At 42.9% G+C, this 25,709-nt stretch overlaps 1 protein-coding gene across 7 annotated transcripts in view; it reads right to left on the reverse strand.

Moving 5' to 3' along the window:
• The window catches only part of LOC124048018 (diacylglycerol kinase beta-like), a 169,696-nt gene that overhangs the window by 100,341 nt on the left and 43,646 nt on the right, over nt 1–25,709 (reverse strand). For 5 of the 7 annotated variants that reach the window (XR_006841172.1, XM_046368379.1, XM_046368389.1 and 2 more), the window contains 6 exons: nt 22,203–22,279; nt 12,896–12,916; nt 11,671–11,821; nt 7,698–7,760; nt 6,477–6,740; nt 2,362–2,487 (listed from right to left, as the gene is read on the reverse strand). Coding sequence is in view for 6 of the 7 variants with exons in the window: in XM_046368379.1 (XP_046224335.1) it covers nt 2,362–2,487; nt 6,477–6,740; nt 7,698–7,760; nt 11,671–11,821; nt 12,896–12,916; nt 22,203–22,279 (702 nt within the window). In the remaining variant the exon portion in view is untranslated. The remainder of the gene's footprint in view (nt 1–2,361; nt 2,488–6,476; nt 6,741–7,697; nt 7,761–11,670; nt 11,822–12,895; nt 12,917–22,202; nt 22,280–25,709) is intronic. The other 2 variants (XM_046368406.1, XM_046368414.1) reach the window with 2 other exon arrangements.

The following is a 25,709-nucleotide window of genomic DNA, read 5'->3' on the forward strand; positions in this document are numbered from 1 at the left end:
CACAACACCACTCCTGTGTTGGAGCAGGGGAAGTATTAGACCGTGACACAACACCACTCCTGTGTTGGAGCAGGGGAAGTATCTGAGTGTGACACAACACCACTCCTGTGTTGGAGCAGGGGAAGTATTAGACCGTGACACAACACCACTCCTGTGTTGGAGCAGGGGAAGTATTAGACCGTGACATAACACCACTCCTGTGTTGGAGCAGGGGAAGTATTAGACCGTGACGCAACACCATTCCTGTGTTGGAGCAGGGGAAGTATTAGAGCGTGACACAACACCACTCCTGTGTTGGAGCAGGGGAAGTATTAGACTGTGATGCAACACCACTCCTCTGTTGGAGCAGGGGATGTAATAGAGAGTGACACGTACTCCTGTTTTATTGGGATGTCGGAAGCAGTTAGCAGAGATTAGCTGTGTCAAATTGTGAGGATATAGCTCCCAACGCTAAAGAAGTCTATTGGACACACCAGGGTTTAGGATGTCCATGGGCTAACGAGGACAGGTACTGAGGCTGAGTTAATCCCAAGGGGAGCCTAACTCCTGACTCACTGCTCACAACCTGTGTGTGTGTGTGTGTGTGTGTGTGTGTGTGTGTGTGTGTGTGTGTGTGTGTGTGTGTGTGTGTGTGTGTGTGTGTGTGTGTGTGTGTGTGTGTGTGTGTGTGTGTGTGTGTGTGTGTGTGTGTGTGTGTGTGTGTGTCAGTGGAAGCTCATCAGAGGAGCAATGGGAGGACCATCCTCCTCAGTGAATTTCATAAAAATTAAATGTTAAAAACATTAAAATTAGATAAAACTATACTAAATATAATCACATCACCAAATAATTGATTAAAACACTATTTTGCAAAAAGGTCTGCAGTAGTCTCAACAGCACTCTGTAGGGTAACACCATGATGTAGCCGGAGGACAACTAGCTTCCGTCCTCCTCTGAATACATTGACTTCAATACAAAACCTAGGAGGCTCATGGTTCTCATCCCCTTCCATAGACTTACAAAGTAATTATCACAACTTCCGGAGGACATCCTCCAATCTATCAGAGCTCTTGCAGTATGAACTGACATGTTGTCCACCCAATCAAAGGATCAGAGAATGAATCTAGTACTGAAAGCATAAACTACAGCTAGCTAGCACTGCAATGCATAAAATGTGGTGAGTAGTTGACTCAAAAAGAGAGAAAGAAAATAGAGAGACATAGAGATTGTCATTTGTTTGTACTTTCAGTTTCACTTAGCTAGCCAATGCAGCTAGCTAGTTTAGCCCACTGAGACACCCTGCTCAAACAGAGGGATGTTAGCTAGCTGGCTATGACTATCCCACACAACACTGGAACTCTTCCAAGTCAAGGCAAGCTTTTAGTTTTACAAATGTATTGCCACCGGGGCCCTCTGGTGTAACTGCTTTCCTGACTGTACAATGTAACGTTACTGGATGTAGCTGAGTTTACAAACGCGTTAGTTCTATTTGCTATGCTGACCATGACGTTACTTTAGCTAATATGGTGACAACGATGTAGGCTGTGTGTAGTGGCTTGGCTCGGAATGTTTTTTTTACCTAGTCACATACAGCTGATGTCCACAAGCGAAGGAAAGAGGTGAAAGGAGGAGAGCGCATAACGTAGATGCGAGTAGGAATACAACGTGGCTGCTATGAAACTGTGAACTGTGTTAACACGAGATCAAGGCTGTATTCATTCCGCCGATTCTGTTGAAGAACGTTTCTTAAACAAAACGGGGATAAACGTACCTGAATTTGTCCAATAGAAACTCTCGTTTGCAACTGTTGGACTAATGATTACACCCTAGATCAGCTAGATACAGGCAAGAGTGTGCAAGGTGGCATTGAATGTCACTATCTGTGCATGTGTCACTGTCTGTCATATCAAATTTGTCTCTCGACCTGTGCACACCTACGTTGTAAACTTTAATTCAAAGGCTAGGTTGTAGCAACTTCATGATGGGTATAGGGAAAATTATATTACCTATACCTATAAACCTATCGCTGTTACATTTACCTGGGTGAATGTAATATGAATGACAGTCATCCAATATACTGTAATAGAAATAAGGCCATGTTCATAAAAAATACAAATTGTCCTCCGTCATCTGAAATGGCACTGGTGTGTGTGTATGTGTGTGTGTGTGTGTGTGTGCTTGTGCGTGAAAGCTCACCTGTATTTGGTGACTGAGCTGGAAAAATGATTTCCTACCTGAATTAATGAATTGACTTATCCACTCAGATTGTGGGAGGATGTCTTTCTGAGAAGTTTAGGTGACACCTTTTGACTACTCAACATGACTGACCTCTCTCAAATACCTTGGTTGTTTACACACTAGTAATTAGACACTGTAACTCACACTCCAGCTTGTCCTCTGGTGTGCCCCTCTCCAGTAGGGACAGGTAACACACAATGTCCTTCAGAAACACCACCTGGGGGGAAGGTACTGGGGACGGGCTCCTCCTCTTCTCCCCTCTGATTCTCTCTGTGGGAGAGGAATGGAAACATGGCGTATCCATGAGAGACGGTGATGTCGTACAGCAATGACCACGAGCATTACTAAGCAACATGGCAAATTGTGATGTGATATGGATATGGTGATATTGATAAGGTGATATTAATATGGTAATATTGATATGGTAATATTGATAAGGTGATATTAATATGGTAATATTGATATGGTGATATTGATATGGTGATATTGATATTAATATTGTAATATTGATATGGTGATATTGATATGGTGATATTGATATGGTGATATTAATATGGTGATATTGATATTCATATTGTAATATTGATATGGTGATATTGATATGGTGATATGGATATTAATATGGTGATATTGATATGGTGATATTAATATGGTGATATTGATATTAATATTGTAATTTACATTTACATTTAATTTTGATATGGTGATATTAATATGGTGATATGGATATTAATATGGTAATATTGATATGGTGATATGGATATTAATATGGTGATATTGATATGGTGATATTAATATGGTGATATTGATATTAATATGGTGATATTAATATGGTGATATTGATATGGTGATATTAATATGGTGATATTAATATGGTGATATTGATATGGTGATATTGATATGATGATATTGATATGGATATTAATATGGTAATATTGATATGGTGATATTGATATGGTGATATTAATATGGTGATATTGATATGGTGATATTAATATTGTAATATTGATATCGTGATATTAATATGATGATATGGATATGGTGATATTGATATGGTGATATTGATATGGTGATATTAATATGGTGATATGGATATTAATGTGGTGATATTGATATGGTGATATTGATATGGTGATATTAATATGGTGATATTGATATTAATATGGTGATATTAATATGGTGATATGGATATTAATATGGTGATATTAATATGGTGATATTGATATGGTGATATTAATATGGTGATATTAATATTAATATGGTGATATTAATATGGTGATATTGATATGGTGATATTAATATGGTGATATTGATATTAATATGGTGATATTAATATGGTGATATTGATATGGTGATATTAATATGGTGATATTGATATTAATATGGTGATATTAATATGGTGATATTAATATGGTGATATTGATATTAATATGGTGATATTAATATGGTGATATTAATATGGTGATATTGATATGGTGATATTAATATGGTGATATTAATATGGTGATATTGATATTATATGATATTAATATGGTGATATTGATATGGTGATATTAATATGGTGATATTAATATGGTGATATTGATATGGTGATATTAATATGGTGATATTGATATGGTGATATTGATATGGTGATATTAATATGGTGATATTGATATGGTGATATTAATATGGTGATATTAATATGGTGATATTAATATGGTGATATTAATATGGTGATATTGATATGGTGATATTAATATGGTGATATTGATATGGTGATATTAATATGGTGATATTAATATGGTGATATTGATATGGTGATATTGATATGATGATATTGATATGGATATTAATATGGTAATATTAATATGGTGATATTGATATGGTGATATTAATATGGTGATATTGATATGGTGATATTAATATGGTGATATTAATATGGATATGGATATTAATATGGTGATATTGATATTAATATGGTGATATTAATATTGATATGGTGATATTAATATGGTGATATTGATATGGTGATATGGATATTAATATGGTGATATTGATATGGTGATATTAATATGATGTGATATTAATATGGTGATATTGATATGGTGATATTGATATGGTGATATTGATATGGTGATATTAATATGGTGATATTGATATTGATGTGGTGATATTGATATGGTGATATTGATAAGGTGATATTGATGTGGTGATATTGATAAGGTGATATTAATGTGGTGATGTTGATAAGGTGATATTGATATGGTGATATTGATGAGGTGATATTGATAAGGTGATATTAATGTGGTGATGTTGATAAGGTGATATTGATATGGTCCTGTGTAGCTCAGTTGGTAGAGCCAGGGTAGTGGGTTCGATCCCCGGGACCACCCATACGTAGAATGTATGCCCGCATGACTGTAAGTCGCTTTGGATAAAAGCGTCTGCTAAATGGCATATATTATTATTATATTATATGGTGATATTAATATGGTGATATTGATATTAATATGGTGATATTAATATGGTGATATTAATATGGTGATATTGATATTAATATGGTGATATTAATATGGTGATATTAATATGGTGATATTGATATGGTGATATTAATATGGTGATATTGATATGGTGATATTAATATGGTGATATTAATATGGTGATATTGATATGGTGATATTAATATGGTGATATTGATATGGTGATATTAATATGGTGATATTAATATGGTGATATTAATATGGTGATATTGATATGGTGATATTAATATGGTGATATTAATATGGTGATATCGATATGGTGATATTGATATGGTGATATTAATATGGTGATATTAATATGGTGATATTGATATGGTGATATTGATATGATGATATGGATATGGTGATATTGATATGGTGATATTGATATGGTGATATGGATATTAATATGGTGATATTAATATGGTGATATTAATATGATGATATGGATATGGTGATATTGATTTGGTGATATTGATATGGTGATATGGATATTAATATGGTAATATTGATATGGTGATATTGATATAATGATATGGATATTAATATGGTAATATTGATATGGTGATATTGATATGGTGATATTGATATGGCGATATTGATATGGTGATATGGATATTAATATGGTAATATTGATATGGTGATATTGATATGGTGATATTGATATGGTGATATTGATATGGTGATATTGATATGGTAATATTGATATGGTGATATTGATATGGTGATATTGATATGGTGATATTAATATTGTCATTTTGATATTGTGATTTTGATATTGATATGGTGATATTAATAAGGTGATATTGATATGGTGATATTAATATTGTGATTTTGATATTGATGTTGTGATATTGATATGGTGATATTGATAAGGTGATATTGATGTGGTGATATTGATAAGGTGATATTAATGTGGTGATGTTGATAAGGTGATATTGATATGGTGATATTGATATGGTGATATTAATATTGTGATTTTGATGTGGTGATATTGATATGGTGATATTGATAAGGTGATATTGATGTGTTGATATTGATGTGGTGATATTGATAAGGTGATATTAATGTGGTGATATTGATATTAATATGGTGATATTGATAAGGTGATATTGATATGGTTATATTGATATTAATATGTTGATATTGATATTGATATTGATATGGTGATATGATGTGATAGCCACATGTAAAACAAATTAAATTAATCTCATCCCTGTGTAAAGCTGGTAAAGCTGATGTAGCTATCAATACACATGCCCTACATATCACAACTGGCGGTGATTGAGACTACCATAGGGCGGAGCACAATTGGCCCAGCGTCGTCCGGGTTTGGCCGGTGTTGGCCGTCATTGTAAATAAGAATTAGTTCTTAACTGACTTGCCTAGTTAAATAAAGATTAAATTAAATAAATATTATTTTTTAATTAAATAAATTGCTTTACACAAAGTATTGAACTAACAGACACCAATGGCCACATCTCAGACATTATAGCCACACTTTATTAAACTGCTGAAATGCCTTGCTGTGAGTCAAAATCAGTAGAATTTGTAGAGGGAGTTAATTGCTGTGGCATTAGTAATGTCCCAGGCATGACAGTGCAGTAACATTGATATCATTGGAATCCATAGTCTAATACGGTGGTCTTGTAAGGTGGTATAATAAAGCAGTCTAATACAGCAGTCTAACACAGCCTGCGTCACAACTTTTCCAGTAAAACAGTATAAGTTCCTACAGCACCTGAACAAGGTGTTTACCTGGGGAGAGGCGAAGGGAGGCTGGGGACTTGGCTGGGGTGGGGGTCAGGGTGTTACTACTGCTGCATGTGGAGGGTTTGACCTGGGTGCAGGCAGGTGGGCGGTAGGACCCCCCAGGCGCGTGGGGCCCCATCCCAGAGCGCAGTGAGGAGGAACGGGAGGAGCAGGGAGAGATGGATATGGCACCTGAACATGAGGCCATCATAGTGGAAGGCTCCAGTGTGGGTCGACCCATGGCTTTCAGGATGCTCTTTCCATTCATTCCTAGAAGACAGAGAGAGAAAAGAGGAATTCAGGAAAGACAAAACAGAATAGGGAGGCCTCCCCAGTGGTGCAGCACTCTAAGACACTGCATCGCAGTGCATCGCAGTGCATCGCAGTGCGACCATCGGGTTCCTGACCAGGGCCCTTCTCCCCCGATTGCTCAGTTTGGCCGGGCGGAAGAGTCTTGGTGGTTCCAAACTTCTTCTATTTAAGAATGATGGAGGCCACTGTACTCTTGGAGACCTTCAATGCTACATACATTTGTTGGTAACCTTAATAATAATAATGATCTGTGCCTCGACACAATCCTATCTATCTCGGAGCTCTATGGACAATTCCTTTGACCTCATGGCTTGGTTTTTCCTCTGACATGCACTGTCAACTGTGGAACCTTATATAGACAGGTGTGTTCCTTTCCAAATCATGTCCAATCAATTGAATTTACCACAGGTGGACTCCAATCAAGTTGTAGAAACATCTCAAGGATGATCAATGGAAACAGGATGCACCTGAGCTCAATGTCGAGTCTCATAGCAAAGGGTCTGAATACTTATGTAACTAAGCTATTTTTAATTTAAATGTTTAATACATGTGCAAAAATGTCTCAACCTGTTTTCACTTTGTCATTATGGGGCGTGGTGTGTAGATTGATGAGGAAAAAATATATTTTTATCATTTTTAGAGTAAGGCTGTAACGTAACAAAATGTGTAAAATGTCAAGGGGTCTAAATACTTTCTAAATGCTCTGTATATTCCACATACAAAAAAAATGTTCACAAGAAACGCAAATCCACTGCGCCACAATACACAGTATTACTACCACATGTCACCTGCTCAAAAACACTGATCACAAGTCACAACCAAACACTGGTGAGGGAGATGGTTAAAGTAGCTGGACCATGGGTCTTATTAGGGATATCTAAACATTGTCCTGTTGTCCTGCAGTGGTAGTGGTACCTGTTATGGGGGCACAGGCCACTTCAGTCTGTATAGAGATGCCTGCATCAATGGAACGTGGCTCTGCAGACACAGCAAGGAAAGAAAAGCAAGACAAAGTGAGAGGTGAGAGAAATGCACTAGAAGGAGTGTGATATTCTGTAGACTGTTAAAGCAAAAGGAGAAGGACTGTGATATAGACTCTGTTAAAGGAGAAGGAGTGTGATATAGACTATGTTAAAGGACAAGGAGAAGGAGTGTGATATAGACTCTGTTAAAGGAGAAGGAGAAGGAGTGTGATATAGACTCTGTTAAAGGAGGAGAAGGAGTGTGATATAGACTCTGTTAAAGGAGAAGGAGAAGGAGTGTGATATACACTCTGTTAAAGGAGAAGGAGAAGGAGTGTGATATAGACTCTGTTAAAGGAGAAGGAGTGTGATATAGACTATGTTAAAGGACAAGGAGAAGGAGTGTGATATAGACTCTGTTAAAGGAGAAGGAGAAGGAGTGTGATATAGACTCTGTTAAAGGAGGAGAAGGAGTGTGATATAGACTCTGTTAAAGGAGAAGGAGAAGGAGTGTGATATAGACTCTGTTAAAGGAGAAGGAGAAGGAGTGTGATATAGACTCTGTTAAAGGAGGAGGAGGACTGTGATATAGACTCTGTTAAAGGAGAAGGAGAAGGAGTGTGATATACACTCTGTTAAAGGAGAAGGAGAAGGAGTGTGATATAGACTCTGTTAAAGGAGGAGAAGGAGTGTGATATAGACTCTGTTAAAGGAGAAGGAGAAGGAGTGTGATATACACTCTGTTAAAGGAGAAGGAGAAGGAGTGTGATATAGACTCTGTTAAAGGAGGAGAAGGAGTGTGATATAGACTCTGTTAAAGGAGAAGGAGAAGGAGTGTGATATAGACTCTGTTAAAGGAGAAGGAGTGTGATATAGACTATGTTAAAGGACAAGGAGAAGGAGTGTGATATAGACTCTGTTAAAGGAGAAGGAGAAGGAGTGTGATATAGACTCTGTTAAAGGAGGAGAAGGAGTGTGATATAGACTCTGTTAAAGGAGAAGGAGAAGGAGTGTGATATAGACTCTGTTAAAGGAGAAGGAGAAGGAGTGTGATATAGACTCTGTTAAAGGAGGAGGAGGACTGTGATATAGACTCTGTTAAAGGAGAAGGAGAAGGAGTGTGATATACACTCTGTTAAAGGAGAAGGAGAAGGAGTGTGATATAGACTCTGTTAAAGGAGGAGGAGAAGGAGTGTGATATACACTCTGTTAAAGGAGAAGGAGAAGGAGTGTGATATAGACTCTGTTAAAGGAGAAGGAGAAGGAGTGTGATATAGACTCTGTTAAAGGAGGAGGAGAAGGAGTGTGATATAGACTCTTTTAAAGGAGGAGGAGAAGGAGTGTGATATAGACTCTGTTAAAGGAGGAGGAGAAGGAGTGTGATATAGACTCTTTTAAAGGAGGAGGAGAAGGAGTGTGATATAGACTCTGTTAAAGGAGGAGGAGGACTGTGATATAGACTCTGTTAAAGGGGAAGGAGAATGAGTGTGATATAGACTCTGTTAAAGGGGAAAATTCAATACATTTCCAACTCAATAAAACTCCATAATAAAATGTCGTAAAAATCTGGTTAGCTTATAGGCCTTTCTGTAAAAACATAGTGAATCTGGTGACAATTTAAAGAGAAGAGAATGAAACAATATAAAAAAGCAAAGAGGTTGAGATAGTCTAAAGGAGCGGACTAGTGCTTCAATGACTAGAGACAAATGACGCTACCGTAGAAACAACAACAATACACTGTTCAAACTGATGCATTGCTATTGTAATGAGGATCATCAAAGAAGCTGATTCCTTTTGGCCGTAGAGTAACATTCTCTACTGATTCTGTAGGCCAATGAGCAGGACAGGAAGTCATGAAAGTCATGAAAGAGAGATGGATAGTCTGTTTGGAAAGCAGAACATCAATCTAAACCCATGCCTGTCCAACACACAACAAAACAGACCTTCTGTCATGACAGAGGGAAGAAGGGTGTCAACAATACACTAGGAAGACTTATTTCCCCCTGTCTGCTTTGGTTGGGGACTATGAGATTGATTCAGTTAAGGCAACACAAGCTTCTCTTGTCCTGAATAATAAATCCATGATGTGACGAGAGCGAGAGAGAGAGAGAGAGGGAGAGAGAGAGAGAGAGAGAAAGATAGAGGAAGAGAGAGAGTGAGGGAGAGAGAGAGAGCGAGGGAGAGAGAGAGAGAGAGAGAGAGAGAGAGAGAGAGAGAGAGAGAGAGAGAGAGAGAGAGAGAGAGAGAGAGAGAGAGAGAGAGAGAGAGAGAGAGAAGGAGAAAGAGAGAGTCAGCGACAGAGACAGAGACAGAGAGAGAGACAGAGACAGAGAGTTCACGACAGACAGAGACAGAGTGAGAGAGAGAAGGAGAAAGAGAGAGGATAGAGAGAGAAAAGGAGAAAGAGAGAGGATAGAGAGAGACAGAGACAGAGAGTTCATGACAGACAGAGACAGAGAGTGAGAGAGAGAAGGAGAAAGAGAGAGGATAGAGAGAGAAAAGTAGAAAGAGAGAGGATAGAGAGAGAAAAGGAGAAAGAGAGAGTCAGCGACAGAGAGAAATCCATGATGTGACGAGAGAGAGAGAGGGAGAGAGAGAGAGAAAGATAGAGGAAGAGAGAGAGTGAGGGAGAGAGCGAGGGAGAGAGAGAGACACATTCTACAAAAACAAGTCTTCAGGGAAACACAGACATCAGTTGAGTTAATGTGAATCTATTTGACCCTCATTTCTCACATGGGTATGCTGTCCATCCTTACAGAGGTAAGTTAAACACCAGATGGCAGTGTAGGCTGCATTGCTTTTTCTTCTTCTTCGCCACATCTGATCCCAATGGAGGATCCTCAGGAAGAATAACACGCCAATCCCTCCCTCTCTCCCTTTGTCCCTCCCTCTCTCTCTCTCCCTTTCTCCCTCTCTCTCTCTCTCCCTCCCTCCCTCTCTCCCTTTCTCCCTCCCCCTCTCTCTCTCTCTCTCTCTCTCTCTCTCTCTCTCTCTCTCTCTCTCTCTCTCTCTCTCTCTCTCTCTCTCTCTCTCTCTCTCTCTCTCTCTCTCCCTCCCTCCCTCCCTCTCAGATAGTTGGGTGTGCTTGGATGCAAATCTCTCCATCTCGTCCCTCCATTTGCAGAGAGGTTAGAATCCTCCAATCTGTCCCCAAGTGTTCAGCTGCTCAGTAGTGAGGGACAGTGGAAGTAAACCACCCCAAAGATGTCAGTGTCTGTGACCACTCCAGCACCATCGTCTGATGAATCATTCTAATCAAATGGAACACAGGCATGGTGTGTGTGTTCCTGAAGGATCTGCCATGGAAAGTACAGCAGCAGATGGGCAGTGTTTGCATTGTGTGTATGGAAAGTGTTTGAGAAAAACATTTTCATTTGCAAATCAGAAGGAAACACTCTCTGAGACTAGGGCTAACCTGAGAGGGAATCTAATTTGGTCCATGCATACAGTAGTATACAAATGTAGGATGTTAATTTGACCTATATCGTTACAGCAAATCCTCCAACTGTGTGTTAGTTAGTGTGGATTTTCAGATTTAGATTTCAGATTTCAGATTTCAGATCGAGATTTCAGATTTATATAAATCACAAAGCTCATCTGCATTTCCTGTAGTGTAGGAAAATTGTGATCAAATTAAGATTCTATATCTGTACCAACAATTTAGCATAACTCCATCCATTCAACAAGAACCAGATACTCAATCAACCCCAGTTCAAATGCAACTACTAATGAGAGCCAGGAAAGACACTGTTGATATCTACCCTGGTCATGTTTAGTAGGGATAAAACAGTATGAAACATTTTAAAACGGGAAGGTAATACCTGAACTTGTCCAATAAAAGCTGATATTTTTCGCAAAAACTGAAGACAAAAAAACTGTGCCAGCCAGAATGAGTGACCAGCATGGTGAGGTAGGACCCTACTTACCCAGGAGTCCTACTCCTGCTCGGGGCATCTCAGGAGAGCAGTCCCCTGTCTTGCTCTTGAAGGAGGTGAATAGGTGCTGACACAGCTCCTCAGGGATGTCGTTCTCCAGGTAGGTGGCCATGAAAAGCTGGAAACCCTGGTAGTCTATGGGCTGCAGACACATGGATGATTGGAGGGGATGGAGAGATAGACAGGAGAAGTCAGGTAACCTTTGTAGAGGACACAAGAGAGGGTCTGGTCAGCAGAAAGAAGGGACACCACCAAGGGATGAAAGGTACTATCACCTTACTTATTTTTGCCTCCCATTTTCTAATTTGTTCACTGGATTTATGTGGGATGGTAAATCCCATGTGAAGTGTTGTTAACCACATACTACAGTACCAGTGTGTGCCCAGTAGGAGGCATAATGCTGAAAATCAGTATATAAGAGGAATGAAACCTTTAGAAAATGTATTTTCCTGAATTGTAATGCTGAGAGTTTTACTGATGATCTGCAGTATTGCATTTGAGATTAGTAGGTCATATTCTTTCACCTCTCTAAAGAGCATGACGATCACACATTGCTTTTGGGACTTTTGAATAAAACCATACAGCTGAGAAGGAAATCATTAATTTGGAGAAACATAAATCAGTTGGATCGTAGGCTGACATTTTAGCCAACATTTAAAAGTTTAATGTGAGTGAAACAGACAGTACACAGAAACAATCCTGAGTCACTTCATCAGCAGGCAGACACAGTAAAATGCCTGACAGAGAATCCTCAGGCAAGATACCTTTACAGAAACAGCATGAGGTTGTCTGAACTGGCATTCACACAGTGATCGGTGCAATTAGCCTTGCCGTTGAAAAACAAAACACAACATTCCTGAATTATGGATACACTGTTGTTACATGTTGGTAAGTTGAGCATCAGAAAGTAACATAGAACCCTGAACCCTGACCTTTGACCTGGGATTGGGTGAGAGAGCATTATTGGTACCGTAGTATGTCATGTTACAAACGTCTCTGATGGGATAGAGTTATGTATGTTACATGCAGTATGTTAGACACAAAAATCAGCACTGGACCTGACCCCTAATCTTTAAACTGTGCCCTCTGACTGGTGGTGACAGCGGGTTGGGTTGGTGTCTCTGATGATACAGGGTTCAGTATGTTACGTGCAGTCTGTAGAGTAAGACACAGAAACCACAGACCATGCAGACCCCCAGCAGGGGCTGTGGCTTACTTGGTTGAGAACGTCTTGCTTCTGTTTGACAGTGGGGAGGGGGGGAGAAAGGGAGAGAAGAAGACATAGGGTTACATCATAGTGGGGGGTAAGAAGGAAACATGGGGTTACATCATAGTGGGGGGTAAGAAGGAGACATGGTGTTACATCATAGTGGGGGGTAAGAAGGAGACATGGGGTTACATCATAGTGGGGGAGAAAGGGAGAGAAGAAGACATGGGGTTACATCATAGTGGGGGGTTAGAAGGAGACATGGGGTTACATCATAGTGGGGGGTAAGAAGGAAACATGGGGTTACATCATAGTGGGGGGTAAGAAGGAGACATGGTGTTACATCATAGTGGGGGGGTAAGAAGGAGACATGGGGTTACATCATAGTGGGGGAGAAAGGGAGAGAAGAAGACATGGGGTTACATCATAGTGGGGGGTAAGAAGGAGACATGGGGTTACATCATAGTGGGGGGTAAGAAGGAGACATGGGGTTACATCATAGTGGGGGAGAAAGGGAGAGAAGAAGACATGGGGTTACATCATAGTGGGGGGTAAGAAGGAGACATGGGGTTACATCATAGTGGGGGAGAAAGGGAGAGAAGAAGACATGGGGTTACATCATAGTGGGGGGTAAGAAGGAGACATGGGGTTACATCATAGTGGGGGGTAAGAAGGAGACATGGGGTTACATCATAGTGGGGGAGAAAGGGAGAGAAGAAGACATGGGGTTACATCATAGTGGGGGTAAGAAGGAGACATGGGGTTACATCATAGTGGGGGGTTAGAAGGAGACATGGAGTTACATCATAGTGGGGGGTTAGAAGGAGACATGGGGTTAGTGGGGGGTAAGAAGGAGACATGGGGTTACATCATAGTGGGGGTTAGAAGGAGACATGGGGTTACATCATAGTGGGGGGAGAGAAGAAGACATGGGGTTACATCATAGTGGGAGGGTAAGAAGGAGACATGGGGTTACATCATAGTGGGGGAGAAAGGGAGAGAAGAAGACATGGGGTTACATCATAGTGGGGGGTAAGAAGGAGACATGGGGTTACATCATAGTGGGGGGTAAGAAGGAGACATGGGGTTACATCATAGTGGGGGGTAAGAAGGAGACATGGAGTTACATCATAGTGGGGGGTTAGAAGGAGACATGGGGTTACATCATAGTGGAGGGGTTAGAAGGAGACATGGGGTTACATCATAGTGGGGGGTAAGAAGGAGACATGGGGTTACATCATAGTGGGAGGGTTAGACGGAGACATGGGGTTACATCATAGTGGGGGGGGAGAGAAGAAGACATGGGGTTACATCATAGTGGGGGGTAAGAAGGAGACATGGGGTTACATCATAGTGGGGGAGAAAGGGAGAGAAGGAGACATGGGGTTACATCATAGTGGGGGGTAAGAAGGAGACATGGGGTTACATCATAGCGGGGGGTAAGGAGACATGGGGTTACATCATAGCGGGGGGTAAGGGGACATGGGGTTACATCATAGTGGGGGGTAAGGAGACATGGGGTTACATCATAGTGGGGGGGGGGGTAAGGGGACATGGGGTTACATCATAGTGGGGGGGGTAAGGGGACATGGGGTTACATCATAGTGGGGGGGGTAAGGGGACATGGGGTTACATCATAGTGGGGGGGTAAGGAGACATGGGGTTACATCATAGTGGGGGGAGAGAAGAAGACATGGGGTTACATCATAGTGGGGGGTAAGAAGGAGACATGGGGTTACATCATAGTGGGGGAGAAAGGGAGAGAAGAAGACATGGGGTTACATCATAGTGGGGGGTAAGAAGGAGACATGGGGTTACATCATAGTGGGGGGGTAAGAAGGAGACATGGGGTTACATCATAGTGGGGGGTAAGAAGGAGACATGGAGTTACATCATAGTGGGGGGTTAGAAGGAGACATGGGGTTACATCATAGTGGAGGGGTTAGAAGGAGACATGGGGTTACATCATAGTGGGGGGTAAGAAGGAGACATGGGGTTACATCATAGTGGGAGGGTTAGAAGGAGACATGGGGTTACATCATAGTGGGGGGAGAGAAGAAGACATGGGGTTACATCATAGTGGGGGAGAAAGGGAGAGAAGGAGACATGGGGTTACATCATAGTGGGGGAGAAAGGGAGAGAAGGAGACATGGGGTTACATCATAGCGGGGGGGTAAGGAGACATGGGGTTACATCATAGCGGGGGAGGGTAAGGGGACATGGGGTTACATCATAGTGGGGGGGTAAGGAGACATGGGGTTACATCATAGTGGGGGGGGGTAAGGGGACATGGGGTTACATCATAGTGGGGGGGTAAGGGGACATGGGGTTACATCATAGTGGGGGGGGTAAGGGGACATGGGGTTACATCATAGTGGGGGGGTAAGGTGACATGGGGTTACATCATAGTGGGGGGGGTAAGGAGACATGGGGTTACATCATAGTGGGGGGAGGGGTAAGGAGACATGGGGTTACACCATAGTGGGTGGGGGTAAGGAGACATGGGGTTACACCATAGTGGGGGGGTAAGGAGACATGGGGTTACACCATAGTGGGGGGGGTAAGGAGACATGGGGTTACACCATAGTGGGGGGTAAGGAGACATGGGGTTACACCATAGTGGGGGGGGGGTAAGGAGACATGGGGTTACACCATAGTGGGCGGGGGTAAGGAGACATGGGGTTACATCATAGTGGGGGGGGTAAGGAGACATGGGGTTACATCATAGTGGGGGGGGTAAGGAGACATGGGGTTACATCATAGTGGGGGGTAAGTATTATTATTATTATTATATATTATGAGACATGGGGTTACATCATAGTGGGGGGTAAGGAGACATGGGGTTACATCATAGTGGGGGGTAAGGAGACATGGGGTTACATCATAGTGGGGGGGGGGGTATAAGGAGACATGGGGTTGGCAGCAGTAGTAAGCGGCAGCAGCAACGGTTAGGGTTAACCAGGCGTGATGTCATAACATTCTTACTGCTGGAGGCTCTTTTGAAAGCTAGTCCTCATTCTCTCAACACCCACACATAAACATCCAATCTCTGAACTTTTTACTGACAATATCTGTGTGCCACAGTTCACACCAAATAGTTCACACTCGCACTGGGTCGGCCGCCCACCTGTCGATTTCTTCCCACGTAGTATAATCCATATCGTCCTCCTTCAGATCCTGCCAGTTCACACCAAATATGTATGAAACTAATTCACTTGCATGCTGTCACGCCTTGGTCATTGTATCTTGTGTTTTTGTTATATGTTTGGGTAGGCCAGGGTGTGACATGGGTTTATATGTTGTATTTCGTATTAGGATTTGTATTAATTGGGAGTGTGTATTATTAGGGGTGTGTCTAGTTAGGCTTGGCTGCTTGAGTGCGCGTTGTATTTCGTGGGCGATTGTACCTGTCTTTGTGTTAGTCACCAGATAGGCTGTATTAGTTTCACTCGTTTGTTGTTTTGTATTCTCAGTTATTTCATGTTCAGCATTTTCTTCATTAAATGTCATAAGTAACCTACACGCTGCATTTCGGTCTGACTCTCTTCAAACAACAGAGGAACGACATTACAGAATCACCCACCAAGATTCACAGACCGAGCAGCGTGTGAACTGGCAGGATCTGAAGGAGGACGATATGGATTATACTACGTGGGAAGAAATCGACAGGTGGGCGGCCGACCCAGTGCGAGTGCAGGAGCCCGCCTGGGATTCCCTACAGCAATGCGAAGAGGGCTATACACAGATGGAATCGAAAAGGAGAGCACGGCTATACAGAGCGAAAACCGTAGGTAACGGGGAAAGCGCAGAGAGAGAGTGGCAGAGTCAGGAGTCAGACCTGAGCCTACTCTCCCTGTTAATTGTGAGGAGCAGCAATATGAGGACTTCTGGTCTTGGGAGATGATATTAGACGGAAAAGGACCCTGGGCGCAGCCGGGAGTCCCAAGGAGGAAATAGAAGTAGCTAAAGCGGAGAGGCGTGAGTATGAGGAGGCAGCACTGCGACGTGGTTGGAAACCGGAAAGTCACCCCAAAAAATTTATTGGGGGGGGCTAAAAGGGAGAATAGTTATGCCAGGTAGGAAACCTGTGCATACTCCCTGTGCTCACCGTTGGGCTAGAGAGACCGGGCAGGCACCGTGTTATGCTATGGAGCGCACAGTGTTTCCAGTGCGGGTGCAGAGCCAGCTGCGACTTATACCAGCCCTTCCTATTGGCCGGGCTAGAGTGGGCATCGAGCCAGGTAAGCTTGGGCAGGCTCGGTGCTCAAGAGCTCCAGTGCGCCTGCACGGTCCGGTCTATCCAGAGCCACCTATACACACCAGTCCTCCGGTAGCAGCTCCCCGCACCAGGCTTCCTGTGCGTGTCCTCGCGCCAGTACCACCAGTTCCAGCACCACGCACCAGGCCTCCAGTGCGCCTCGCCTGTTCAGCGCAGCCAGTGCTTTTCTCCCCTCCTGCGCTGCCGGAGTCTCCCGCTTGTTTAGCGCAACCAGAGCTGTTCTCTTCTCCTGCGCTATCGGAGTCTCCCGCCTGTTTAGCGCAGCCAGAGCCTTTCTCCTCTCCTGCGCTGCCGGAGTCTCCGGTCTGTCCAGCGCCACCAGTGCTCCCAGTCGGCCCAGCGCGTCCAGTGCGCTCGCCTGTTCAGCGCAGCCAGAGCCTTTCTCCTCTCCTGCGCTGCCGGAGTCTCCTGTCTGCCCAGCGCCGCCAGTCGGCCCAGCGTCACCAGTCTGCCAGGATCCGCCAGAAGTGCCAGTCTACCAAGATCTTCTAGATCGGCCAGACAACCTTAATCATCCAGGTCCACCAGCCAGCCAGGATTTACCGGACCCTACTACCTGCCTGAGCTTCCTCTCAGTACTGAGCTTCCTCTCGGTACCGAGCTTCCTCTCAGTACCGAGCTTCCTCTCAGTACCGGGCTTCCCCTCAGTACCGGGCTTCCCCTCAGTACCGGGCTTCCCCTCAGTACCGGGCTGCTTCGGTCCCGAGCTGCCCCTCTGTCCCGAGCTGCCCCGCTGTCCCGAGTTGCCCCTCTATCCTGAGTTGCCCCTCTATCCTGAGTTGCCCCTCTGTCCCGAGCTGCCCCTCGGTCCCGAGCTGCCCCTCGGTCCCGAGCTGCCCCTCAGTTATGTGGGGATCAGGGTGAGGACTATTAGGCCATGGTCGGCGGAGAAGGTGGATTATCCTAGGACGCGTAGGGGAGGAACTAGGACATTTATGGAGTGGGGTCCACGTCCCGAGCCAGAACCGCCACCATGGACAGACGCCCACCCGGACCCTCCCTATGCTCTTGAGGTGCGTCCCGGAGTCCGCACCTTAGGGGGGGTTCTGTCACGCCTTGGTCATTGTATCTTGTGTTTTTGTTATATGTTTGGGTAGGCCAGGGTGTGACATGGGTTTATATGTTGTATTTCGTATTAGGGTTTGTATTAATTGGGAGTGTGTATTATTAGGGGTGTGTCTAGTTAGGCTTGGCTGCCTGAGGCGATTCCTAATTGGAGTCAGCTGATTCTAGTTGTCTCAGATTGGGAACCGTATTTAGGTATCTTGAGTGCGCGTTGTATTTCGTGGGCGATTGTACCTGTCTTTGTGTTAGTCACCAGATAGGCTGTATTAGTTTCACTCGTTTGTTGTTTTGTATTCTCAGTTATTTCATATTCAGCATTTTCTTCATTAAATGTCATGAGTAACCTACACGCTGCATTTCGGTCTGACTCTCTTCAAACAACAGACAAACGACATTACACATGCACTATATATTAGTCATTCAAAACACAAACGTTTTGGAACATAAAGCATTAATTCAGGTTACCTAGCAACCCTTTCTATCAGTTTCTATCAGTCTACTACCATCTTAATAGCAACTCTCTATTCAGTTCAGTGTCTTACTGATCCTCCCTGGGCTCTGTGCCGTGGATCTAACCCTGAGAGACAGACAGACAGAGACAGACAGAGACAGACAGAGACAGAGGCAGAGAGAGAGAGAGAGAGAGAGAGCAGTGGGCTGGCAGGCCAGACCTGCAGAACCATCATTCATATCACTCCTCCTCTCTTCTCCTTATTTGGTGAAGCTACCAAAAGATTCACTTAATTTACTTTACAGCAGATTTTGAGAAAAATGCACACTTTCCAGAAACAAATCCCAAAAAACAAATAAGAGTCGTAAGGTCAAGTCGTGAGAAAGACATGCTTGTCTGCAATAAGAGCACCCACAAGGATTTGATAGGCATTTCTGGAATGTCTCCATCAAGCTGTCTACATCTCCCTGCTAGCAGTGATGGCCTTGACAAATCAATCAAATTCATTGTGGAACCCATGGCAACACAACAAGAGGGTAAAAAAAAAAATTGTACACGCTAGCGGGGCGTGTCATCATACTCACAATTTGGATATATTTATGGTTAAAATTGGACAGCTTTGAATGCATGTCTGGCACATGCAGTCATGACAGAGAGAGGTTATGTTGGGGGTAAAAGGTCAGGATGAGGGGGAGAGGCCTTACTACCTGAGCCAATAAAGCCAAGAGAAAGAATTTTTTTTAAATTGCATTAAAACACTTCACTATATCTATTACAGAAAACCTCTCACCAGAGCAAACCACAACACTCCACCACGTCAGCACAGCAAACCCTGGCTCCCAACCCTTTAATTTAATTTAACTTTATTTTACTAGGCAAGTCAGTTAAGAACAAATTCTTATTTTCAATGACGGCCTAGGAACAATGGGTTAACTGCCTGTTCAGGGGCAGAACGATAGATTTGTACCTTGTCAGCTCGGGGATTTAAACTTGCAACCTTTCGGTTACTAGTCCAACGCTCTAACCACTAGGCTACCCTGCCACCCCAACCCTGTCTGTGTTCATATTACATACATATTAAACCTTGGCTCCCAACCCTGTCTGTGTTCTCAATACATGTTAAACCCTGACTCCCAACCCTGTCTGTGTTCTCAATACATATTAAACCCCGACTCCCAACCCTGCCTGTAGTATCAATACATATTAAACCCTGGCTCCCAACCCTGCCTGTATTATCAATACATATTAAACCCTGGCTCCCAACCCTGCCTGTATTATCAATACATATTAAACCCCGACTCCCAACCCTGCCTGTAGTATCAATACATATTAAACCCTGGCTCCCAACCCTGCCTGTATTATCAATACATATTAAACCCCGACTCCCAACCCTGTCTGTGTTCTCAATACATATTAAACCCCGACTCCCAACCCTGCCTGTGTTCTCAATACATATTAAACCCTGGCTCCCAACCCTGCCTGTATTATCAATACATATTAAACCCTGGCTCCCAACCCTGCCTGTATTATCAATACATATTAAACCCTGGTTCCCAACCCTGTCTGTGTTCTCAATACATATTAAACCCTGACTCCCAACCCTGCCTGTATTATCAATACATATTAAACCCTGGCTCCCAACCCTGCCTGTGTTCTCAATACATATTAAACCCTGGCTCCCAACCCTGCCTGTATTATCAATACATATTAAACCCTGGCTCCCAACCCTGCCTGTATTATCAATACATATTAAACCCTGGCTCCCAACCCTGCCTGTAGTATCAATATGTATTAAACCCTGGATCCCAACCCTGCCTGTATTATCAATACATATTAAACCCTGGCTCCCAACCCTGCCTGTATTATCAATACATATTAAACCCTGGCTCCCAACCCTGCCTGTAGTATCAATATGTATTAAACCCTGACTCCCAACCCTGTCTGTGTTCTCAATACATATTAAACCCTGGATCCCAACCCTGCCTGTATTATCAATACATATTAAACCCTGGTTCCCAACCCTGTCTGTGTTCTCAATACATATTAAACCCTAGCTCCCAACCCTGCCTGTATTATCAATACATATTAAACCCTGGTTCCCAACCCTGTCTGTGTTCTCAATACATATTAAACCCTGGTTCCCAACCCTGTCTGTGTTCTCAATACATATTAAACCCTGGTTCCCAACCCTGTCTGTGTTCTCAATACATATTAAACACTGGCTCCCAACCCTTCCTGTATTATCAATACATATTAAACCCTGGCTCCCAACCCTGCCTGTATTATCAATACATATTAAACCCTGGCTCCCAACCCTGCCTGTATTATCAATACATATTAAACCCTGGCTCCCAACCCTGCCTGTATTATCAATACATATTAAACCCTGACTCCCAACCCTGCCTGTAGTATCAATACATATTAAACCCTGACTCCCAACCCTGTCTGTATTATCAATATATATTAAACCCTGGCTCCCAACCCTGTCTGTGTTCTCAATATGTATTAAAAGAACATTAGTTCTTGTCACTCCTGAGGTCCTCGGTCACGAAAGTGACATACATCCTCAGAGATGACAGTCTCTCACAGCGAGATGAGCTCAACTGAATGACACAGTCATAAATTATACTCCATCTGATTGATGTTCCCTCCGTCAGTGCCTCCTGTGGAAAGTGTGTGTGTGTATGTGTGTGGAAACACCTCCACCCTTTAATTTACAGTCCCCTGTCCGCCTTATCGCTCATCTGTCATGAAGAAATACAGTCGGAGGCGGTCGGAGGCGGGGGGAGGCAGCTCCACTGATGGTTTGTCACCGGCATTCAAGGCAGCTTCCAGAACAGGCAAGGATTGATGAGTCACCAAGAGAACGACTAATGGATTACACGAGCACAAGAGTTACCTCGCTCCTTGCCACACAATGCAGAGAATACCAGCAGCCCTTCGCCTGCCCTCGCTGGGTCTGGTGATCACACCACAGGCCACATGATGTCTGAGTGCGACTGGGGCTCTGATGGCGCCATCCAGCCGCTGTGAGGCTGTTACTCATGTCATGATGCTGGAGTTATTAGAAGGAAAGGGGGCAGGAGATTAGAAATGACTAGGGTTAGGGACAGGGGAAGTGGAGTGGTGACCCATCCAGACAGACCATAATAGAATGACAGCGCCACCTATCCTCGTTACCACGATGACGTAACGCGTGTCCCCTCTGTCGTCACCGTGGAGGCTAAAGGGCATCAGAGGCACATTGATGGTGAGGGCAAGGGAGTGAGGAAGTGTTTCTCACCTCATTACACTCTAAATGGAGGGGATGACTAAGCGTTTCAGTGATGGAGCTAAGGACTGAGTCATGGGATAACCAGGGTCTTAATAACATAACTAATCTATTGATCTCCCTCAGGAAGGGTAGGGGAGGAGAAAATAGGGGAGGAGAGGAGAACTGGGGTGAGAGGAAAGGAGGGTCAAGGAGGAGGGGAGAGGAGAGGTATAAGGGAGGAAAGGGGTGAGGCAGAAACATACTGTACCTGCTCAGGATTGTACTTGGAGAGGACTCCTTCACCGTGAAACTCCCCCAGAACATCCTTCAGCTTCTTGGTGGAATCTGAGAAAGAGAGAGAGTGAGTGGCAGAATACCTGACCACTGTGACTGACCCAAAGTCAGGGAAAACTTTGACTCTACAGATTCAGTGAGCATAGCCTTGCTATTGAGAAAGATTACTGTAGGCAGACCTGGTTCTCAAGAGAAAACAGGCCACGTGCACCCTGACCACAAAATGAGGTGGAAACTGAGCTGCACTTCCTAACCTCCTGTCAAATGTATGACCATATTAGAGACACATATTTCCCTCAGATTACACACATCCACAAAGAATTCAAAAACAACCCGATTTTGATAAACTCCCATGTCTAATGGGTGAAATACCACAGTGTGCCATCACAGCAGCAAGATTTGTGACCTGTTGCCACAGGAAAAGGTCAACCAGTGAAGAACAAACACCATTGTAAATACAACCCATATTTATGTTTATTTACTTTCCCCTTTGTACTTTAACCATTTGCACATTGCTACATTGTATATATACATAATATGACATTTGAAATGTCTTTATTATTTTGGAACTTCTGGGAGTTTTTTTAATGTATTTTTTTATTTCACCTTTATTTAACCAGGTAGGCTAGTTGAGAACACCTTTATTTAACCAGGTAGGCCAGTTGAGAACACCTTTATTTAACCAGGTAGGCTAGTTGAGAACACCTTTATTTAACCAGGTAGGCTAGTTGAGAACACCTTTATTTAACCAGGTAGGCTAGTTGAGAACACCTTTATTTAACCAGGTAGGCTAGTTGAGAACACCTTTATTTAACCAGGTAGGCTAGTTGAGAACACCTTTATTTAACCAGGTAGGCTAGTTGAGAACACCTTTATTTAACCAGGTAGGCTAGTTGAGAACACCTTTATTTAACCAGGTAGGCCAGTTGAGAACACCTTTATTTAACCAGGTAGGCCAGTTGAGAACACCTTTATTTAACCAGGTAGGCTAGTTGAGAACACCTTTATTTAACCAGGTAGGCCAGTTGAGAACACCTTTATTTAACCAGGTAGGCCAGTTGAGAACACCTTTATTTAACCAGGTAGGCTAGTTGAGAACACCTTTATTTAACCAGGTAGGCCAGTTGAGAACACCTTTATTTAACCAGGTAGGCCAGTTGAGAACACCTTTATTTAACCAGGTAGGCCAGTTGAGAACAAGTTCTCATTTACAACTGCAACCTGGCCCAGATAAAGCAAAGCAGTGCGACAAAAACAATGACACAGAGTTACACATGAGATAAACAAACGTACAGTCAATAACACAATAGAAGAAAAAAATCTGTATACAGTGTATGTAAATGAAGTAAGGAGGTAAGGCAATAAATAGGCCAATAGTGGCAAAGTAATTACAATTTAGCAATTTACACTGGAGTGAAATATGTGCAGATGAGGATGTGCAAGTAGAAATACTGGTGTGCACAAGAGCAGAAAAACAAAAAAACAAATATGGGGATGAGGTGGGTAGATGGGGTGGGCTATTTACAGATGGGCTGTGTACAGCTGCAGTGATCGGTAAGCTGCTCTGACAGCTGATGCTTAAAGTTAGTGAGGGAGATAGAAGTCTCCAACTTCAGTGATTTTTGCAACTCGTTCCTGTCATTGGCAGCAGAGAACTGGAAGGAAAGGCGGCCAAAGTAGGTTTTGACTTTGGGGATGAAATATACCTGCTGAGGCGCGTGCTATGGGTGGATATTGTTATGGTGACCAGTGAGCTAAGATAAGGCGGAGCTGTACCTAGCAAAGACTTGTAGATTACCTGGAGCCAGTGGGTTTGGCGACTAATATATAGCGAGGACCAGCCAACGAGAGCATACAGGTTGCAGTGGTGGGTAGTATTGTCACGTCCTGATCTTAGTTATCTTTGTTTTCTTTATTATTTTGGTTAGGTCAGGGTGTGACAAGGGTGATATATGTGTTTTTTCCTGTCTAGTGTTTTTGTATGTTTATGGTGGTTTTCCAGTCTAGGTGTTTTTATGTCTATGGTTGCCTAGATTGGTTCTCAATCAGAGGCAGCTGTTTATCGTTGTCTCTGATTGGGGACCATATTTAGGTAGCCATATGCCTGGGATAGTTTGTGGGTTATTGTCTTATGTGTAGTTTCATGTCAGCACTTGGTCGATATAGAGGCACGGTTTTTGGTTTTCTTCTTTATTAAAAGAAGAATGTATTCATATCACACTGCGTCTTGGTCTCATCAATACAACGAACGTGACAAGTATATGGGTCTTTGGTGACAAAACGGATGGCACTGTGATAGACTGCATCCAATTTGCTGAGTAGAGTGTTGGAGGCTAATTTGTAAATGGCATTGCCGAAATCAAGGATCGGTAGGATAGTCAGTTTTACGAGGGTATGTTTGGTAGCATGAGTGAAGGAGGCTTTGTTGCGAAATAGGAAGCCGATTCTAGATTTAACTTTGGATTGGAGATGCTTAATGTGAGTCTGGAAGGAGAGTTTACAGTCTAGCCAGACACCTAGTTGTCAACATATTCTAAGTCAGAACTGTCCAGAGTAGTGATGCTAGTTGGGCGGGCGGATGCGGGCAGTGAGAATTGAACCCTGTGGCACCCCCATAGCGACTGCCAGAGGTCCGGATAACAAGCCCTCCGATTTTACACACTGAACTCTATCTGAGAAGTAGTTAGTGTAGCAGGCGAGTGTAATGTTTACTGTTCATTTTTATTGTTGATTTCACTTTTGTGTAATATCTACTTAACTTGCTTTGGCAATGTTAACATATATTTCCCATGCCAATAAAGCGCCTTGAATTGAAATTGAGTGACGGGAGAGTTCTGTCACGCCTTGGTCATTGTGTTTTGTGTTTTCGTTATATATTTGGTTAGGCCAGGGTGTGACATGGGGTTATTGTATTTTCGTATTGGGGTTTGTAGTATTTGGGATCGCGGCTGAGTAGGGGTGTTGTATAGGCTTGGCTGCCTGAGGCGCTTCTCAATCAGAGTCAGGTGATTCTCGTTGTCTCTGATTGGGAACCGTATTTAGGTAGCCGGGGTTTCACTGTGTATTTCGTGGGTGATTGTTCCTGTCTCTGTGTAGTTTCACCAGATAGGCTGTAATTAATTTTCACGTTCCGTTTGTTGTTTTGTATTTTGTATAGTTATTTCATGTGTCACTTTGTTCATTAAAGTCATGAGTAACCGCCACCCTGCATTTCGTTCCGACTCTCTTTCTACAAACGAAGAACGACGTTACAAGTTTATACAGTGCATGACAAAGATATGCACGTCATACTGTGTAAGAATTTAAGACTACTTTACATGTGCAACACTTGAAAATATTGTAATACGTACTATAGGGTAGAAGACTGTCAGACACTGTATCCACCAAAATATATTTGAGAATCTGAGGGTAGAAAACTATTTATCAAGGAGCATATACAATCTGGCATTGTAATTGTCCAATTAAATCCATTCGTTTAGTA

The sequence above is a fragment of the Oncorhynchus gorbuscha genome, linkage group LG01 (assembly GCF_021184085.1).
Source record: "Oncorhynchus gorbuscha isolate QuinsamMale2020 ecotype Even-year linkage group LG01, OgorEven_v1.0, whole genome shotgun sequence".
NCBI classification, from domain to species: domain Eukaryota; kingdom Metazoa; phylum Chordata; class Actinopteri; order Salmoniformes; family Salmonidae; genus Oncorhynchus; species Oncorhynchus gorbuscha.